Consider the following 19,015-nt stretch of genomic DNA (forward strand, 5'->3'; position numbering starts at 1 on the left):
ACAAAACAAATGATAGAGTTTGAATGAAAACAAACTAGAGGCTTGGGTCTCCAGGTGAGGACTTTGTCATCCAGCTAAGGGCATTCTCACTCTCTGCTGGGCATTACAAGCAGCTTACTGTACCCAGAACGAATAGCTTCAGAGGAAGATCAACCTGAAACGCTGAAGGGCTGGAATCAGGTTCCGATATCCTCCGGGGACAATCAAAGAAATCTGTCTCCCCCACAGATCGGCTGTGAATGCGGAGGAAGCTTCCCAGTGGCGTCTTGAGTCTCGCATTAATTAATAACATTAATAACATCCACACTGGCAGATTGTTACACTGTTCATGTATGAGGGAGAGAAATCTCTCCATCCGCCATCCTTCCCCCTTCTCATATATTTGCATTTTAAATTCTCTGGGGCATGAATTACAGTTTGGCACCAGGTCTAGCAGAACAGGCCTTGATTTGGCACAAAAAATAATAAAGTGAAAACAACAACTTTGCTAAACAGCTTGGGAAACCTAAATATCAAATGGAAAAAAAGAGACAGATGCAGATTTAGGAATTAAAAGACAAATAAGTGACTGAGAGTATTGTCGGGGTGGGCAGAGGATGACGTGCATCAGGCAAAATAGAAGGGGGAAAGTTATTATTAATACTGCAGTTGCACTGTGACAGGCACATATAAAAACACAGCCCCTGGACAATTACAGTGTAAACAGACATGAGACAAAAAAAAAGGAGAAAGGGTACAACGAACCAACAGAAAGATCAAGTTAACTGAGGACAAACAGCACAAGAAGGCTGCTATGTCTTGGCACGCTAAATTTAATTAGAAAGGCATGAAGTAAAACAAACATCAAGTTTAAACTTAACAGAATTAAATAAAGAGAAGAGAGAAGGAATGCAAGTTATATGCTCCAGAGTACCTTGCTTTCATGCAGGCAGTTTTTATCCCAGTGAAGAAGATTATTAGCTTTATTGGTCCTACTAATATTGCTGAAAATTATCTGTCTTATAAGGATGGTTCTCAGAGACGCGATAGTCGCTAACTGCAAGCTGGGCCACTGACAAGCTCTCCTCTAACGCATATTGCAGAGCTGAGGATGGGGAAAAAAAAATCTCTCCAGCATCCAGCTCTAGCCAAAACTTCCCTTCATGGTTATTCAAATCCCACCCTTGATTTCCAGACCATGAAAAGAGTAGTAAAAACCATTTTTGTCTCGTATTTTCTTATGGCAGAATATTTCACTCTCCACAAGTGGATACTGTAGAATTTCAACAATTTATGATTCAAGAGCATCAAATTGAGATCCGTTTTTTTCTTAGGCACTCTACTGATATAAGCGATGGCAATCCCTGTCCCCAAAGAGCTTACAACTGCAAAGGCAAGAAATTTTTGTTCAAGACATGAACAAAAAAGCAGGATGGAAAAAACAGGCGCTATTTGCATAGAATAGGTGAAGCTACAGTTGTCAGCCAGGCTGTTAGCACAACTCACCATCTACTTAGCTAATTCTGTTAATGGCATTTTTCCATATTCGTTACTGCAGGCAAGGAGTTTTAATGAGAATAAGGTGGTACGAATGAAATTCAGACTGTGAACTGATTTGGTGAAGTTTTCTGGTTTCGCACGCAATTGCCATACGATGTCTTCTGTGAAGATGGAGAGCACAAAGCAATGACAGACTTTTTTGCACACGTGTATCGAAATGACTTGTACCAAAACAACAGCACATGGAATTAAACCATTCTAAGACCACAGAATAGAAAGCAGAATAGAAAGCTTTCAAACCAAAAGAGGAAGCTCAGATTTTCATTGCATTTCTTCTTCCTGAGCAGCAAAGGGGCAGAGGAAAGAAGAGTCACTTAGTTGTGGCCCAGAGCAAATAAGCTAACAAGTCCTGATTTTTTCAAGCAGGAAAGACAGTGGACAAGGACCCCTCCCAGCTGCGTCCTATGGCTTCACTTTGCACCAAATTCTAAATACGAGCACAATTTCAGCCCGAGAGTGGTTCTCAGACACAGCCTGGCTGGCCAAGCAGCATCCCCCAATAGACACAAACACCTCAGACTCCTGAAAAGCTGTTCTCCACAGACAGCAAATTCTCACCCTGTTTTGTGTTTTACTCATTTTGTGGTTTACTTACAGCCGGGGACCTAAGGTGTGTACATGAATTTCGGCTTCTCTTTCAAAGGCAATGTTTTCTATCTCCAGATTGGAAGAAGGAACCTGCAAACCTACGGCAGAGCAGCCAGCCAAGTTCAACAAACCCAAACACCCACCAAGCTTTCAGACCGACTCGCACAATGCCACAAGCACACACGCTACTGACCCCTGCAGACACATCTCTTACCACGCAGCACCCACACCTTGCACGCACGCACACGCACAGCAAGCTGCGCAGCTGACACAACACACGCTCCTGGCAATCCCAGCGTGCGACGCAAGCCCACGCCACTGCATATTCGGTCACAGCGGCAGGCGCACAGTCGTACGGGTGGAGTAAAATGGGGTGACGTATTACGGTGTGACGTATTACGGTGCGCAGCCAGGTACTGCGGCGACTTGGGTACACGGCCTCGACACGTAACATGCACGTGAAGGGCGCGGCACGCGCACCCCCTCCGCTCACAGCCTTCACCAGCCTTCCTGGGAGGCCCACTGAGCACAGAACCATCTCCCAGCAGCGTTCCTCACGCCCACAGGCAACCGGCCCCCCCCGTAGGTGCAGAACCAGACACGCCACGCACATGCAGCAGCACAGAAACCGGTGAACGCGGCAAGCGGGATGCGCAGATACCCAGATGAGTGCATGCACCCATAAAGAGGCAGAAACTCTCTATACACACAAACTGCCGCACGCAGAAACACCCCTGCATACACCCACGGCATGTGCGACGCGCAGGCCCGGACGGGCAGGCGTACAGGCAGGCCAGCAGCTACACCCAGTGAATGCCCACAGGCGAAGGCACGCACAGCCACACCCGCGTAGCCATTACACCTGCAAGCAGGTGAGCACAGACACACGCACACAGGCGTGGGGAGGCAGACGGCCACGCACACTGGTGGGCAGAGGGGCAGCGACCACGCAGGCGCAGCTTGTAGGCGAGGGCGTTGCACGGGAGTGCGCCCGGCTCGCACCGACACGCGGGGGCGCGCACCCGTCCCCGCGCGCAGCCGTACGCGCAGACACACGCCTGCCTGTGCGCGCGCGCGCACCCCTCCTCCGCCCAGAGAAGGCGAAGGAAGGGGAAGAGGAGGAGGAAATGGAGGAAGAGGAAGGGGGAGAGGCGGAGCTGTCTCCGCCTTCTTGCTGGCCTAGGCCGGTCTCTCGGCTGCTGCGGCGGGTCGGGGCCGGCGGCTCGGCCCGGCTCGGCCCGGCCGGCAGGTAAGAGCCGCCCAGCGCGGAGGGAGGGCGATGCGGGCCGGCCGCGGGAGTCCGGGCGGGCTCCGGTCAGCGGGGCCGCCGGCGGCCCCACGCACCGCCCGGCCCCAGGTCACCGGTTGCCGCGCAGACGGGCGGTCGCACCGCAGGCATCCGCAGCGTGACCTCCCCGCCGCGCACACCCGGGAACGCAGAAACGCGGCGGGGCACGGTCGCGTTACGCACCCACGCACAAATCCAGGTATCAAGTTAAAACGGCGTGTTTTCGGCCTGTGTTTACAACCGTTGCCGTAGCAACTGCGCGTAGCTGCGGGCACTGACGCGGTCACGCGTGCAGCGAAACACGTCCTGCGAGTGCGGGGACAGCGGCGTTGGCTGCGGTTCCCGCTCATTAAAGCTCCCAGCGAAGCCAGCTGCCCTTGCTAATACGTGGTCTGTGAGAGTGACAGAAATACCCAAAGCAGAATGCGCTTACGTGCCGTACTATAGGAAGAAAAATCCTTCTGTTAAGAGACATTTTCTTTCCCCTCATGTAAAGCAGGATACAGTAGATTTCAATAGCAACAAAGAATGAAGAAGAACGAAGGCAAAAACGTGTTTAGTGGAGCAAGACTAACATGTCTTTAAAATAAACTATTATTCCATTGCTGTGATACTAGTTTTACAAGTCAGTAACTGACAAAAGCAAGCCAGGTTCATGCGAATGCAAGAGAAATTTCATTATACCATATCAGTGATACCTGGATTCTGTAAGTCTGCAGTGCCTGATCCGCAGCTGGTTTATGAAACCATTTTAACATTAAGGACTTCTTGGCTTTTGTGTGGCTGTGCTGATGGTGCATGAAGATACTTGTGTGTTGGCAGTGGATGTTTAGTTGTAGGGCCATCGCCAAAGCCGAGAAAAAGCTGCGTTTCCCTGGGGCCGTGGTTCTGGGCTGGGCTCGGCAGAGGCAGAGCCCAAGGCAGGAAGGGACCATCACCCTCCCAGCTCTTTTTAGACTTTGCTGTGAATTATCCTGGTATTTCTCTTCTGTGCCCTGTGGCTAGCTCAGTTCAGGGTCCTGCTATATAGCACATCGCTGAGTCAGACTGCCCTGTTCATGAAATGATCCAGTACCATCTTCAAGCGGTTTGTATCAGCTTTGGCCCTACTGCTAAAATCTAAAAGTCTGTCCCAGGCTCCCAACTGTCCCCGTTTACAAACTAAGTTTCTTCACAAGCAGGTTCTTTTGTTCCTGGGCTAACATTGCCCAGCAGAGGAAGAACATGGACCTGTTGCAGCAGGTCCAGAGGAGGCCATGAAAATGATCAGAGGGATGGAACACCTGTCCTGTGAGGACAGGCTGAGAGAGTTGAGGTTTTTCACCCTGGAGAAGAGAAGGGTCCGGGGAGACTTTGTTGCAGCCTGCCAGTACCTGAAAGGAGCCTATAACCAAGCTGGAAAGGGATATTTTACAAGAGCACATAGTGATAGGACAAGGGGTAATGGTTTTATACTAAAACAGGGTAGATTTAGACTAGATATAAGGAGGAAATTTTTCACAATGAGGGTGGTGAACCACTGGCACAGGTTTCCCAGAGAGGTGGTAGATGCCCCATCCCTGGGAACATTCAAGGTCAGGTTGGACGGGGCTCTGAGCAACCTGATCAAGTTGAAGATGTCCCTGCTCATTGCAGGGGGGTTGGACTAGATGACCTTAAAGGGTCCCTTCCAACCCAAACTCTTCTATGATTCTATGAACATTGCTTAGAATTAGAAATAGTTCCTTATCCTTGCTGATTGATTGCACCTTCTCCATCACAGAATCACAGAATCACAGAATCACTAAGGTTGGAAAGGACCTTCAAGATCATCAAGTCCAACCATTAATCCAGTGCCACCATGTTCCCTAAACCATGTCTTGAAGCGCCACATCCACACATTTTTTGAACACTTCCAGAGATGGCGACTCCACCACCTCCCTGGGCAGCCTGACCACCTCCTCAGTGAAGAAATTTTTCCTAATGTCCAATCTAAACCTCCCCTGGCGCAACTTGAGGCCATTTCCTCTTGTCCTATCACTAGTTAGTTGGGAGAAGAGACCAGCGCCCTCGTCGCCACAACCCCCTTTCAGGTAGTTGTAGAGAGCGCTAAGGTCTCCCCTCAGCCTCCTCTTCTCCAGACTGAACAACCCCAGTTCCCTCAGCCGCTCCTCATAAGACTTGTGCTCCAGACCCCTCACCAGCTTCGTTGCCCTTCTCTGGACACGCTCCAGCACCTCAACGTCCTTCTTGTAGTGAGGGGTCCAAAACCACAGTATTCAAGGTGCGGCCTCACCAGGGCCGAGTACAGGGGCACAATCACTTCCCTACTCCTGCTGGCCTCACTATTTCTGATACAGGCCAGGACGCTGTTGGCCTTCTTGGCCACCTGGGCACACTGCTGGCTCATGTTCAGCCGGCTGTCAACCAGCACCCCCAGGTCCCTTTTCTGCCAGGCAGCTCTCCAGCTACTCCTTGCCTAGCCTGTAGCATTGCATGGGGTTGTTGTGACCCAAGTGCAGGACTCTTTATTAAAGGGCTTAATTAATTAAAGGCATTAATAAGTGCGTGGCCTTATTAAACCTCATACAGTTGACCTCAGCCCATCGATCCAGCCTGTCCAGATCCCTCTGCAGAGCCCTCCTGCCCTCCAGCAGATCAACACTACTGCCCAACTTGGTGTCAGCTGCAAACTTACTGAGGGAGCACTCATGGATACATGTTTACACAATGTCACACATACCTATATGTATATTTTTATAGAGTGGAGTCACATTCCTTCCTAGGCAAAAGAAGTCATGCTCTTGCCAACTCCTCTGGTATGACCCATTTCTGGTTTCCTGTATCATCTTTGGCTTTTCCTGTGCTTGCTGCTTTTTAAACATGGAATACCAGAACTGCAGATAATACTCCACAGTTTGCTCTTTATTTCTAAAGTTTTTGCAGTTGTTAAAAAATGGCCATTTTCTGAAGTTTTGAAGAAAGTGCAAGTAATGGTCGGGTGCACCAAAATTACTGGGGGAATTCCATGAATGAGGGAAGAATGGTGAAAAAAATACAATGGAAGAAATGTCTCAAAGATCAGTTTCATGTGGTCTTCAAATTTTAAGAACTGTTTTGTTTTGAGGCTTGTTTTGAACATTTATAGCTTCATAAGTACCATGGCAGGACAGATGCCTGTAACAATGTATTTAAATTTTAATTTGCAGAGTGGGGATTTTAGGCATATGAATCAGTTGCTTATTTTCCAGTCCGTGTATTGCAGGCAAGTCTTATCTGTGTCTCTATTTTTCTCTTTTTTTCCCCCGAAAACTTTTTTCATCATTCAAGAAGAAGAAAAATATCATTATCGGTGTTTTTATTAGATGGTTCTGGTGAAATGGTACTTAGGTGTGTGCTTTCTGTATGTAAGAAATGTAAATAGTTTTGATAACTGGGAAAAAATCAGCTCACTATAAATAGGAATGTGCCACCCTAAATTTAATGTTTGTGAAAACCTGGGAAAGTCAATCGATACTTTAAATAGCTTTAAAAATAGCTTTAAAATTAAGGCACTATTTTCACTTTGAAGCATGTTTGAATCTGTGGAACTTGTGCTTAAAAGACAGTGAAGACACTTTTTTTTTTAACGTTACTGAAATAACATTAGTGCTTAATCCATATAAGACCAAGTAACTAGCTGGATTACTTCCACAAAATGACATCTGGAAAATTGGGAAAAATACATAATTTGGGAGTGCTATGAGAAGGAAGTTGCATGCTAGCAATAGAGGAGTTTTCAACCCTGGGATAAACAATATTTTCAAGTATAGTAATGGTTACTTCATCATGTTTTAATGCCAAGGTGAAGATTTTGCATGGTAGTCTCACTCTGTATAGTCGGTCAAGGCTTTGAAATTCAAAAACCTTATAAAACAGAAGAATGAGGCTGTAGATATTGGGATAGCTGCTGACAGACGTTGCACAAATTGCCACTTCATTCACTACGTGATTAGGGTGGTTCTGAATTAATACAGCTTAAATGAAACACTTTCCAAAGAAGAGTACTGGAACCATGAAGAAAGTCCTAGTGTTAGATACTTCATGAAAAAAATCTGGACTGAAAATACTGCAAGTGTGACATGCCTTTGTATTTGACAGCAAATTCTCCCTCTTAACTACTCACTCTATACACAGAAAAGCAGTGTAAGAATAGATACTCTTGTGAGGAGAAATGAACTAGAAGTACTGGATTCTTTAAAGGAGTTCAGGCTCAAATTTTAAAATACTGAAGATAACATCAACTCTTCATAAATTTTGTTCCTGTCAGATTTTCCCTCTGGGTTAAAGCCCTCCATTACTGTAAAATTACTGTCGATTGCTCCTTCTGTATAGTTACACCATTCATCTTTTTGAAAGAGTAGTTTTAAGGACAAGGGTTTACTCAGCTGGAGTAAAGTCTTTCTAATATAACTAGTGGAATCTGACTGATGGGGTAACTTGTTTTTTCTTCTTCCCTGCTTCCTCAGAATGACTGCCTTTTGTGTGATGAAACTTTTATGTCAAGCAACCGGAAATGGGAATAGATATGCAAGAAGATTATTTGGAACTCTTCTGACACAAACACCACAAAAGAGGGTCTTTTCTCCATTCTGGATGGTGGTACCTGACCCTAGAAAGTCAACTCTGTTTGGACTTAGTCAACCATTTTGTACAGCTGAAAAATCTCACAAGGAACCAAAAAGGAAAGCAGCATTTGGAAGTGTTGGGCGAAGAATTCCCTATCGGATTTTGCATGTAATCAGCCAGGATGGAGAGAGCTTGGGAAATATGCACCGAGCAGAGGCTCTCAAACTTATGGATCAACAAGACCTGAAACTAGTTCTCCTTCATGAAAATGCAGAACCTCCTGTATACAGACTAATGACTGGGCAGCAGATTCATGAAGAACAGCTTAAACGTGCAGAGAAGAAAAAAGCAAGTCCAAAATCAGGTACGTACGTTGTTGACACAACACTGAGCATTTTGAAAAATGCTGCATTAAAAGTGGTTTCAGCAGATGAAATCCTCTTACTTGCATTTGTGTAAATCCAAAGCAATGTCACTGTAGTCCACACTGTTAAGGATTTGCAGTGGTGAAAATAAAATTTTGGATTAGTATGGTCTTCCACAGAGAAGCATTCTATATTGCATTCTCAGGATTTACTATTTTGGCATCTGCTGGCTTTTTTTAAAAGTCTATTTTTATTTAAGTGAATACGACTAGACTCTGGTTCCGTGAGACTCACTGAATTTCTCTCTTCTAAGACCTAAACTAACATGCAGTTTTTACAAACTGAACACCAAATACACCAATATAATTACATAATTTTGTCAACAGTAGACATGAAACATTCTCTTTCTTGCCTTGCTTCTAGGAAGACAAAGCCTTGAGTCCTTTCTTGTACAGAGTCAGAGAACAACATTTTCAATATTGAACACTTTTCAGTGTTTTTTCTTAAGTCAGCCTGCTCCAGCAGTTTAACAGAGTTTGGCAAAGAGATTTTAGAAAAGGTATCTGATCTTTTATCCTCTTCTGATCCTCAGGCTAACGAAGTTATCTGTGCTTTAGGTAGAGTTCCGATTTTAGAGGAGAGCACTATTGTGGTAGTGAGTTTTTCTGTTCAAGAAACTACAAAAAAGATTATTCAAATGGTAACTACTTTAGAGAATCTTTAAGGAGGAAGACTACGAATTGTTCAAATATATTACAAGGCATTATACTACCAGCTGAATATTGCACTTTATTCATGAAAATGGGCTCGCGATGAAGAGCTATCCAACTTCAAAGCTTTTACATTCAGCTATGCTATGTGCAGAACGTAGGAATTTGCACCCTAAGTCACCCTAAGTCTTTAATTCTAGATCCAATGCTTACCTGTTTATCTTTGTTAGACCTGTATTGTGGGTGGTATGAACTGTAATAAAAATAAAAATACTTTTAAGCCTTCTGACCCTGAAGAGACTTCCCTGTATGCCTCAAACATGCACTCAGTGTGAGAAAGCAGCATGGGGGAAGGGAGTTAAGCAGACAAAACACCATAAGCTGTTCAAAGAGAGCAACCAATACAGATTTGTCAGATGTTAAGCCAACACAGTTTTAGTTCTGTTTTGAACAGGGATGGTTCAGAAGGAGTTATCCTTTTCTTCAGCTATTGCCAAGAACGACTTAGAGACCAAGACTAAACAGATAGCACAGTGGATTGAAAAGAAATACCATGTTAAAGTTACCATCCGGCAAGCAAAGGATAACAAGACAGACATGGTAAGTGGACTCCTGAAAGTTGGACCAATCAATTTCATTAAACAGCTGTACTTGTGTTAACATCCCCTAGTTAGTACCGCCATGTTTTTTTGATAGATCATGTCCTGCTAAAGTAAGTGAAGGTCTAGGTCCCATGAGAGTAACGGTTGCCCCACCTTAGGCTCCATCTGTTCAAGCACTGCAGTTCTAGAAAAGTAATCCCACAGCGACAATTCAAATACCATGCTTTCTTAAGAACGCAGTTGTAATACCGGCTTCGACAAGAGTCTGAGCAGATCCTACTCCTCTGCAGCACCACCTTATTAACTGGGCTGGTGAAATTTTCCTGTCTATGCCTTAAGCCAGCTTACTTACGGAAAAGTTTAACAGGTTTTTAAGTTTTTAAAAAAATTTTTTAAGGTTTTAAAAAATTCTGCTGTATTTTAGCTGGATTATTTCAATAACGTAACTGTTCTTCTGAAGATGCATGTGTGCAACTGTGGCTAATGTTACCTGCCCAGTGCTGTGTGAAAAACTACTGAAATGGTGTTTCAAGACTGGCAAGGTAAACATTCTATAAAGATGTTACAGAGCTGGTGGCAACTTACTAGCATAATTGCAGGGCGTTCAGACTTGTCTTCATTGTTATTTGCACAAATGGCTTTTCCATAAAGATTCCATGTAAGATTTATTTTTCCTTTTAATGTGTGTCATGAATTAGGTTTCATTGATGGTTCTCTCCACTAAATTGATGGAAAAAATGTGATATCACTCCAAACAGAACAAAACTTTTCATAGGAAGGTGAATTCACAGGGAAAGGGTAGCAAGAGGAAGAACTGGATATGGGAGGGAGCAGAACATTTCATGACACAGTCCAGATGTAGGTTGTCCTTAAATTTAAAAGCTTAATTATGAGCTTAAGAGTTCAGCTTGTTACATGAATGCACTGTATCGCGCAGTTCAATACTACCACGTTCTGCTAACCTTAGAACAATACTGCCCCTTAAGAGGAAAGCTCCATAATAATGTACCCAAATCTAGTGGAAGAGGAGGGTGTGGAGGAGTCGGATGCAGTCCACTTTCACAAACACCTTTAAACAGCAAAATGGGATAAGTCAGGAATTTAATCCAAGTGTTAGGAAATGACTTAATCCCTCTGGTGCCTTTCCTAAACCTGCTTATGTGTAAAGAACAAATGGTTCGGAAAGGACAAGCTGAACTGCTCAAACCAGGACTAGTAACTAGCTTGTTTCAGCTAATAGCTAAACCATGAGCAGGACATTGCATTATTACAAGAAAGCCTCAAGTATTTTTCCACCTGTTTGTGCATTCAGTCGTATTTTTCTCCTTCTCCTTAGTTCATGCTTTTCGATCAGATTTTGGAGACTGTGTCTGAGAAAGCCACTTATCTTTCCAAGCCAAAAGTTACTAGAGAAGGAGTGAGTACCTGTATTTTGAGACACATGTCTGACAAGGAGTTGAAAGCATACCACAAGATGGAAAAACAGAAAACCAGTACAGTAAAGAAAGATGAAAATGAAGATGTGAAGTCAAATGAGTTGCATCAGTGACTTTATGAAGAGGTATAAACAATATTAACTTCTTATTTAGAAAAAAACACGAACTATAAACTTAATAAAATTATTGTTGAGCTTTGCACTGGTCATTCAATGATGAATGTTGTCTCAGTTAACCTTTACTGCAGTCAGAATTTCAACAGTTGGTATTTCATTATAGCCACGGCCATAAGGGATAACAAAAAATGTCTGTATAAATATATTAACAACAAAAAGAGAGCCAAGGAGAATCTCCATCCTTTATTGGATGTGGGGGGGAATGTCACCAAGGATGAGGAAAAGGCTGAGTTACTTAATACCTTCTTTGCCTCAGTCTGTAAGAGCCAGAGCAGGTATCCTCAGGGTATTCAGCCCCCTGAGCTGGGAGACAGGGATGGAGAGCAGAATATACTCCTCATAATCCAGGAGGAAGCAGTTAAGAACCTCCTATGCCACCTAGACACCCGCAAGTCTATCGGGCCTGATGGGATCCACCCAAGAGTGCTGAGGGAGCTGGTGGAGGAGCTTGCCAAGCCGCTCTCCATCGTTTATCAGCAGTCCTGGTTAACAGGTGAGATTCCAGAAGACTGGAGGCTTGCCCATGTGACGCCCATCTACAAGAAAGGCCAGAAGAAGGATCCCGGGAACTACGAGCCTGTCAGCCTGACCTCGGTACCGGGGAAGATCATGGAGTGGTTCATCTTGAGGTTGCTCACAAGCCATGTGCAGGACAACCAAGGGATCAGGCCCAGCCAGCATGGGTTCATGAAGGACAGATCCTGCTTGACCAACCTGATCTCCTTCTATGAACAGGTGACCTGCCTAGTGGATGAGGGAAAGGCTGTGGATATTGTCTACCTGGACTTCAGTAAAGCCTTTAACAGCATCTCCCACAGCATTGTCCTGGAAAGACTGGTGGCTCATGGGTTAGACAGGTTTACTGTTCACTGGGTAAAGAACTGGCTGGACAGATGAGCCCAGAGAGTTGTGGTGAATGGAGTTAAATCCAGTTGATGGCCGCTCATAAGCAGTGTTCCCCAGGGCTCAGTATTTGGGCCAGTCTTGTTCAGTATCTTTATCGATGATCTGGATGAGGGGATCCAGTGCTCCCTCAGTAAGGCTGCAGATGACACCAAGTTGGGTGGGAGTGTTGATCTGCTGGAGGGTAGGAGGGCTCTGCAGAGGGATCTGGACAGGCTGGATCGATGGGCTGAGGTCAACTGTATGAGATTTAATAAGGCCACGCACTTATTAATGCCTTTAATTAATTAAGCCCTTTATTAAAGAGTCCTGCACTTGGGTCACAACAACCCCATGCAATGCTACAGGCTTGGTGAGGAGTAGCTGGAGAGCTGCCTGGCAGAAAAGGACCTGGGGGTGCTGGTTGACAGCCGGCTGAATATGAGCCAGCAGGGTGCCCACGTGGCCAAGGCCAACAGCATCCTGGCCTGTATCAGAAATAGTGTGGCCAGCAGGAGTAGGGAAGTGATTGTGCCCCTGTACTCGGCCCTGGTGAGGCCGCACCTCAAATACTGTGTTCAGTTTTGGGCCCCTCACTACAAGAAGGATGTTGAGGTGCTGGAGCGTGTCCAGAGAAGGGCAGCAAAGCTGGTGAGGGGTCTGGAGCACAAGTCTTATGAGGAGCGGCTGAGGGAACTGGGGTTGTTTAGTCTGGAGAAGAGGAGGCTGAGGGGAGACCTTAGCGCTCTCTACAACTACCTGAAAGGGGTTGTGGCGACGAGGGTGTTGGTCTCTTCTCCCAAATAACCAGCGATAGGACGAGAGGAAATGGCCTTAAGTTGTGCCAGGGGAGGTTTAGACTAGGTTTTAGGAAAAATGTCTTTACTGAGAGAGTGGTCAAGCATTGGAACAGGCTGCCCAGGGAGGTGGTGGAGTCACCATCTCTGGAAGTGTTCAAAAAACGTGTGGACGTGCCACTTCAGGACATGGTTTAGTGGGCATGGTGGTGTTGGGTTGATGGTTGGACTTGATGATCTTAAAGGTCTTTTCCAACTTTAATGATTCTATGATTCTATGATTTTATGATTTTCCATGTGCTTATCCATTGTCTTGCTTTCTGTCACATCCGCATCCTTTCCTGGCTGCCTTTTAGGAGGAATGTAGCCGCTCAGACGAGAAGCTAAGCTCCTCTTAGGACGAGAACGCTTTGCCTGGCAGAAGTAAATCCAGAATTAGCAACTTAACATATCTATGGAGCAAAGACTACTAATGTGGTGGGGAAAGAAGAAATCAGTGAATAGGCCAGTACTGGATTATTTAAAGGAGCTTCGGAAATTAAGAATCTCCCAAATCAAGTAGACAGCTGGCCTGTTTTCCTGCTTGAAGTCACATTCTAACACATGCAATATTTACCCTCGTCTGAAGTGACAGGGTATGGCTTAGGGGACTTTTTCAAGAGTATAACTTACTTTCAAGTTCAGCTTTCTTTTTTCAGGATCATGTACAACTGTGTGCCTTGCTAGGCTCTGCTACAGTTACAAAGAACAGGAGAAAAAAAAAAAGAGTTGGGGAGTTAGGTTTATAATTTCACATTATGCAATTCAGATCAGAACAGTATAAAAATACATACCTTCATTGCAAATACTCTTCCACAGCCTGGATAATCACAAGAGAATGGTTTTTTCTCCTCATGAAAAGAGAGGATATGGCTTTGAAGGTTAAATACAGTTGTGTAAGTTCTCCCACATCCATCTCTCGGGCATCGGTAGACTTCCCTCTCCACAGCATGTGTTTTTTGATGCTGCTTAAGGTAATCTTTCCGTTTAAAAGTTTTGTAACACTCACTACAAACTATCGGCTCTGAGTGGGATAGAGACAGGCAGAATAAAAATTAACATTTTCTTACAGGAGCTCAGAATCAAACCCTAGTAGTCCTCTAGAACAGTGCTAAAGTCCACATGAAATGCAAGGAACTCGGGAGACTGGAAGAGAATAATGTAGTATGAATTATCCAGATCTGAAATTGTACATTATACAGTTTCTTGTTAACTGGATCATAAAGCAAAGTTAGTATACTGAGTAGCATTTTCCTCAGTTAAAGGTCTAGCCAGAGTGACAACCAGTTTACCGACAAAGTCTTAGTAAGCAAGTTTGTCTAGACACAATGACAAGTTGATGAAATGAGTTCAGCAAGGACTCCTCTTCAAATTAGCAGTTTGTTTCCTATTTGTCAAAAAAGAATTTGGAGTTTACCTGTATGACTTTCTTTGTTATGTTTCAGAAGCTCCGTCCAAGTTTTTCCAGTGTATGAGCAATTTTCCTTCTTGCATGCATAGCCTGTTAGGGCAAATGTTCAATCACAGAAGTTCTGGCAAACATCGTCCAGTTTTACAAAGGAGAACTCTGCTTTCACTTGAAAATTAAAGGCTGGTATTCCTCCTCTCCTCCCATACCGCATGGTGATGGGATGAAAGGCAATGAACATAAATTAGAATATGAGAAAATACCAACAGATTTAAGGAAGAAACCTTGTACCACTGACACAAGTTGTCCAGAGAGGCCATGGAATCCCTAACCCAGGACACATCCAAAACCTGACTAGATGCAGCCCTAGGCAACCTGGTCTAACTGTCCCCACCTTGAGCAGGGAGTTTGAGCAGATGACCTCCAGTGGTCCTTTCCAACCTAAATGATTTTATGAAACTCTCTCTCTCCTTGCTTCAGTAAAACTACTTCCTCACCAGCCACACACTAACTCAAATAGATGAAAATACCTGTAAGAATATGTATCAATATTTGTATTACATATTAAAAAGTAAGATCTTGACTGTACAGTAATATTCAAGAATCTAAAGACACTCTACCATTTTATCAAGCAGACAGGACGGTTTTTAAACAAACCACAGAAAGTCAATACTATTTAAAACCCAGGACCGGAAAGGTCAAACAATTATGAACAAGTCCCTGTCTTAAGAAACGAATGCGGTACGAATTGCAGCTTTTTGTATACTCTTCCTAGTCCCTTGGGTTTGTTTTTTTTCCTAGCACTGGAAAGCAGGTTAGCTGTCAATAGTACTGAAAGAATGGACAGGGCTATAGCAGGATTAGCTCAAACATACATGACCACCTCCTGATGATTCCATTTAAGTACCTTTCACATAGGTACATTAACAACTTAAAAAATTCAAGCCTATATGGTTTTGCCAAGGCTCCATAGCAAATTTGTGGCAGAACCGGCAACTGATCTGGAAGTCTAGGCTAGTACCTTAACCATTATCCCATCTCCAGAAGATGGATTACTGACAAGGAAACACATTAAGAGAAGAAATGGCTGAAGGAATCCTGAGCTCTGTTCAGCCTGCCACACATACACTAACTGAACACTGCAATGCCTTGCAATTGTACCCCATTTGACTATTCAAAACAGAGGTTCTTGTTTTGTCTGTCTGGATCACTAGGCCCAGAATACTTTCCTGTCTTGTCATACATCCCTGCATACTCTCTATACTGGAAGAAGTCCTTTTTCGTTTGCTAGAACATAACTGACGCAAGAAGAAAAACTGTATTACCTTCATGTGTCTTCTCATGCCGCTTTAGTCGACTTGGAGTAGAAAAGTACTTTCCACATCCTTCATTATGACATCTAGGTATAAAGTACACTTTTCACTGCATCTGCATATTTTTTGTTCTTTAAGTCAAGAACAATTAAAGTGGACAAAATAATCCAACTTTTCCCTCACCTAGAGATCTGTTCTGTCCCCCTCCTGCCCTGTTGCAGTAAATTCCATAATATGTTTCTAATAGAAGACTGTGATCTCCTCAAGAGTTAAAACTATAGTATGATTTCCACATACATGGCAAGTTAAGTTTTAGCTAAGGAAGTAAGCCTCATATCATCCCTACACATTAGGCTCTTCAAACATAACAGAGAGATAGAAAGTGGAGGGTTTAAATGGCTTGTACAGATCTAGCAGTCAGAACAGCAGCAGAGCACTGACAGTGTTTTTGTGCCTGTCACCCAGCCATACCAGTGCACTTAAGGGGACCACTCCTGCAAAGTGTGTTCCACCTGTAAGAAATACAAGAATAAACTTTGCTTTCATCAGATCTGTACTGATGTGTCATGTAAATAATGGAGTTGCAACGTACAGCTTCTCAGACTGGTCTCCAAGCCTCTCACCTTGTTTAAGCTACTACTCACTTCAGTGTTAGCCAAGTCACTGCTTTTTACTGTAAAACAGAGGTAGCTGCATTTTTCATTACAGTGCAAGCTTATGCTTGTATTTCAGACTGTGTGAACTCAAAAAACTTTGTTTGTTTATTTTTTCCTGTGAACCTGTAATAAATCCTAAGAAAATGTCTGGAACGCTGAAGTTACAGAACACCAAGACTGTTGCTCAAAAATAAGACAAGTGAGCAGAGGACTAGTACAAGAAATGTACTTGCAGCCATGACTACAAATTCATGCCTTTTTTTTTAAATGCCACTTCAATGAAAAGGCTGAGAAAAGGCACCTGTTTTCATCTACAGTGTTAAAATGGAATTGATAAAGTTCATTATTAAAATTATCCACCTACTTGAAGGGAAGTTCATTGGTGTGGTGACATTGGTGAACTTTAAGTTGTTGATGTTTCCTGAAAGACTTGTTACAGCCTTCAAAGTTGCACTATTTAAGAAATTAAGTTATCATTAGAGGACAAATAATGACAGCCCAGTCCACATGTGTTTGCTGAAATCCCAATCACAGTATTTGAACTCATACAAATATAGCATAATAACAAGGAGCTTGTTTAGCCTCTACTTTACAGTATCAAAGGTAATGTACTCACCACGTATTGCTTTTGCTGATTTTCATGCTTGCGCTCAATGTGCTTCTTTAAATTTGATTTTATTCCAAATTTCTGATTGCATCCATCAGCTGTGCACCTACAAATGAACTGCATTTTCTTATTATCACTCTCAAACAGTGGTTTGTTTCCTAGGCAGATACACAAACTGTTGCACAAGAGGAATACACAAAGAATAACTGAAAGTCACAACCCAAATATATAAATTTGCTTTAAAGACACAAAAAGCCAGAGGCTAAGGTACAATCAAAAGCCACAGAAAAACGTATCAGGTGAGATTTTTAATAAAACACGTAGGAATTCCTGGCTCTTAGTCCATGACATGCAGCTATTAAGGGCTAAGTAATAGGAGATAACTGCCCTTCCTTCTTTTAATTCTATATGGTAGGGAGAGATCTGTCCATCCCTTTAACCACCTATTATGGATCACTGCTAGACAGGAGGTTTTAGGCTAGGGAGGGTCCCCGTGTCTCCCCCTGTGCGCACACTATTACGGCACCACCCACGCAGCAGTTTTAACTCCCCTTCATCTCCATAAGGACAAGCATAATCCATTTTAAGGAGTAAAAAATTTGGCCTTACTCAAACGGCTTTTCCCCAGTGTGCGTAAGAAGGTGTCGAGCGCGGTGGAAATCTCTCGTGAAACCTTTACCGCAGCCTTCGTAATCGCAAACGTACGGCCTCTGAGAGAGAGGGGAGTGTTCAGGGACGACAAACTGCACCCCAGGGGCTCGGCTGTCCGCAGGCGGCCGCCTTCAGCAGGATGCCCCGGCGGTGTTTCAGACACAACCCACGCATCCCCCCACGGTGCTCTGGGGACCCCAGGCTGGCTGCCCCATCCCTCCGCGTGGGCCAACGCCAGCAGGGCCCGGGGCAGCGCCGGCCCCGAGCGGCCCGGGCTGCCACCCGCTTGCCGGGCCCCGGCGCGGCGCCCCTCCCCTCAGTCACGGAACACCTCTCTCCGCCGCAGGCGCCGAGGCCCAAGCGGGAGCCTCCCCGCCACCCGCCACCGTCGCTGCTCCCTCAGGCCACCGCTGCGCTGCCGGCCGGCCCGGCTCACCTCGCCCGTGTGCCGGCAGAGGTGGGCGTCCAGCCTCCAGGCCTTGTTGAAGGTGGCATCGCAACCGGGAAAGGAGCAGATGAACGGGCGGGCGGGGAGCGCGCTCCCGCCGCCGCCGCCGCCGCCGGGTGAGGACGCGCGCGCGCTCCCCGCCGCCCGCTCCCCCGCCATGCGGGAGAGCACGTGACCGGCCCCGCGCAGAGAGTGTCCCCTCCCGCCTCCCGTCCCCGCGCCAGCCGCAGGGGCCGGGGCGCCGAGCGGGCGCATGCGCGGTCTGGCGGGAGCGGAGGACGGCGCCGTCCCGTTGCGCGCCGCAGCTGGCTGCGCCGGCAAGGCCGCGGCTGCCGTTCCCCGTTGTGGCACGGCGCTCGTGATCCTGTCTGATCCGCCGTCCGCTAAGGGGCTGTGTGTGGTGCTCAGGGCCACGTCGTCCTGACCTGAGTGCGTGGTCCTGAAAGCAGCCGAGGACCGTGGTGCATTCTCCATTTCCTCATGCGCTAGACACAGTCCCCCATGGCTGCTTGGTACAGAGTCCTCCCACACGCCAGAGGAGACTTGATCCTTCCACAGAGCAGCCCTTTGGGGGTTTGGGGGACAGGTGGACTCTGATGCCTCCCCAAGTAGCACTGCATGGATTTTGCTGGTGCCAGGTCATGTCCTGGGGCAAGGTCTTTTCAGGCAGTTTTGGTTTGAGTCCCTGCCTTGCAAGGGGAGAGGAAGGGTCTGCATGATGCTCCTTAGACCAAGACATCAACTTCTGCTGCGCACTCCCTAACACCTGCCCCAAAATTCAGGCATTTGCAGCCCAGATTGAGGTGTCTCTGCTGTCCAGGATCCCACAGCTGTGGCGATCTGTCACCCTGGCCTGTGGTCATGCTGTGTCCCCAGGCTGCCTGTGGTCACAGCTCGGGGAAGAGGATATGGGAGTGCATTTC

The 19,015-nt window shown here is 45.6% G+C and overlaps 2 protein-coding genes across 2 annotated transcripts; one reads left to right on the forward strand and one right to left on the reverse strand.

The window, feature by feature from the left end:
- Positions 1–1,457: 1,457 nt before the first annotated feature.
- GTF3A (general transcription factor IIIA) lies at positions 1,458–18,251 on the reverse strand (the record flags this gene model as incomplete). The annotated part of the gene is given in 12 exon segments (XM_082000665.1): positions 1,458–1,627; positions 1,630–1,792; positions 1,796–1,818; positions 13,276–13,384; positions 13,643–13,702; positions 13,804–14,033; positions 14,427–14,510; positions 15,743–15,816; positions 16,751–16,839; positions 17,003–17,099; positions 17,603–17,703; positions 18,081–18,251. Coding segments are annotated over 12 exon segments (1,251 nt in total). The 3' UTR covers positions 1,458–1,577.
- On the forward strand, positions 7,904–11,228 carry MTIF3 (mitochondrial translational initiation factor 3; the record flags this gene model as incomplete). Its single annotated transcript, XM_082009564.1, has 3 exons — positions 7,904–8,366; positions 9,532–9,677; positions 11,016–11,228. 3 exons carry the CDS (start codon positions 7,904–7,906, stop codon positions 11,226–11,228), a joined length of 822 nt encoding a protein of 273 aa, XP_081865690.1.
- Positions 18,252–19,015: the final 764 nt, after the last annotated feature.

Source organism: Phaethon aethereus (genome assembly GCF_964289735.1).
Source record: "Phaethon aethereus genome assembly, chromosome: 1".
In the NCBI taxonomy this organism is placed as follows: Eukaryota; Metazoa; Chordata; class Aves; order Phaethontiformes; family Phaethontidae; genus Phaethon; species Phaethon aethereus.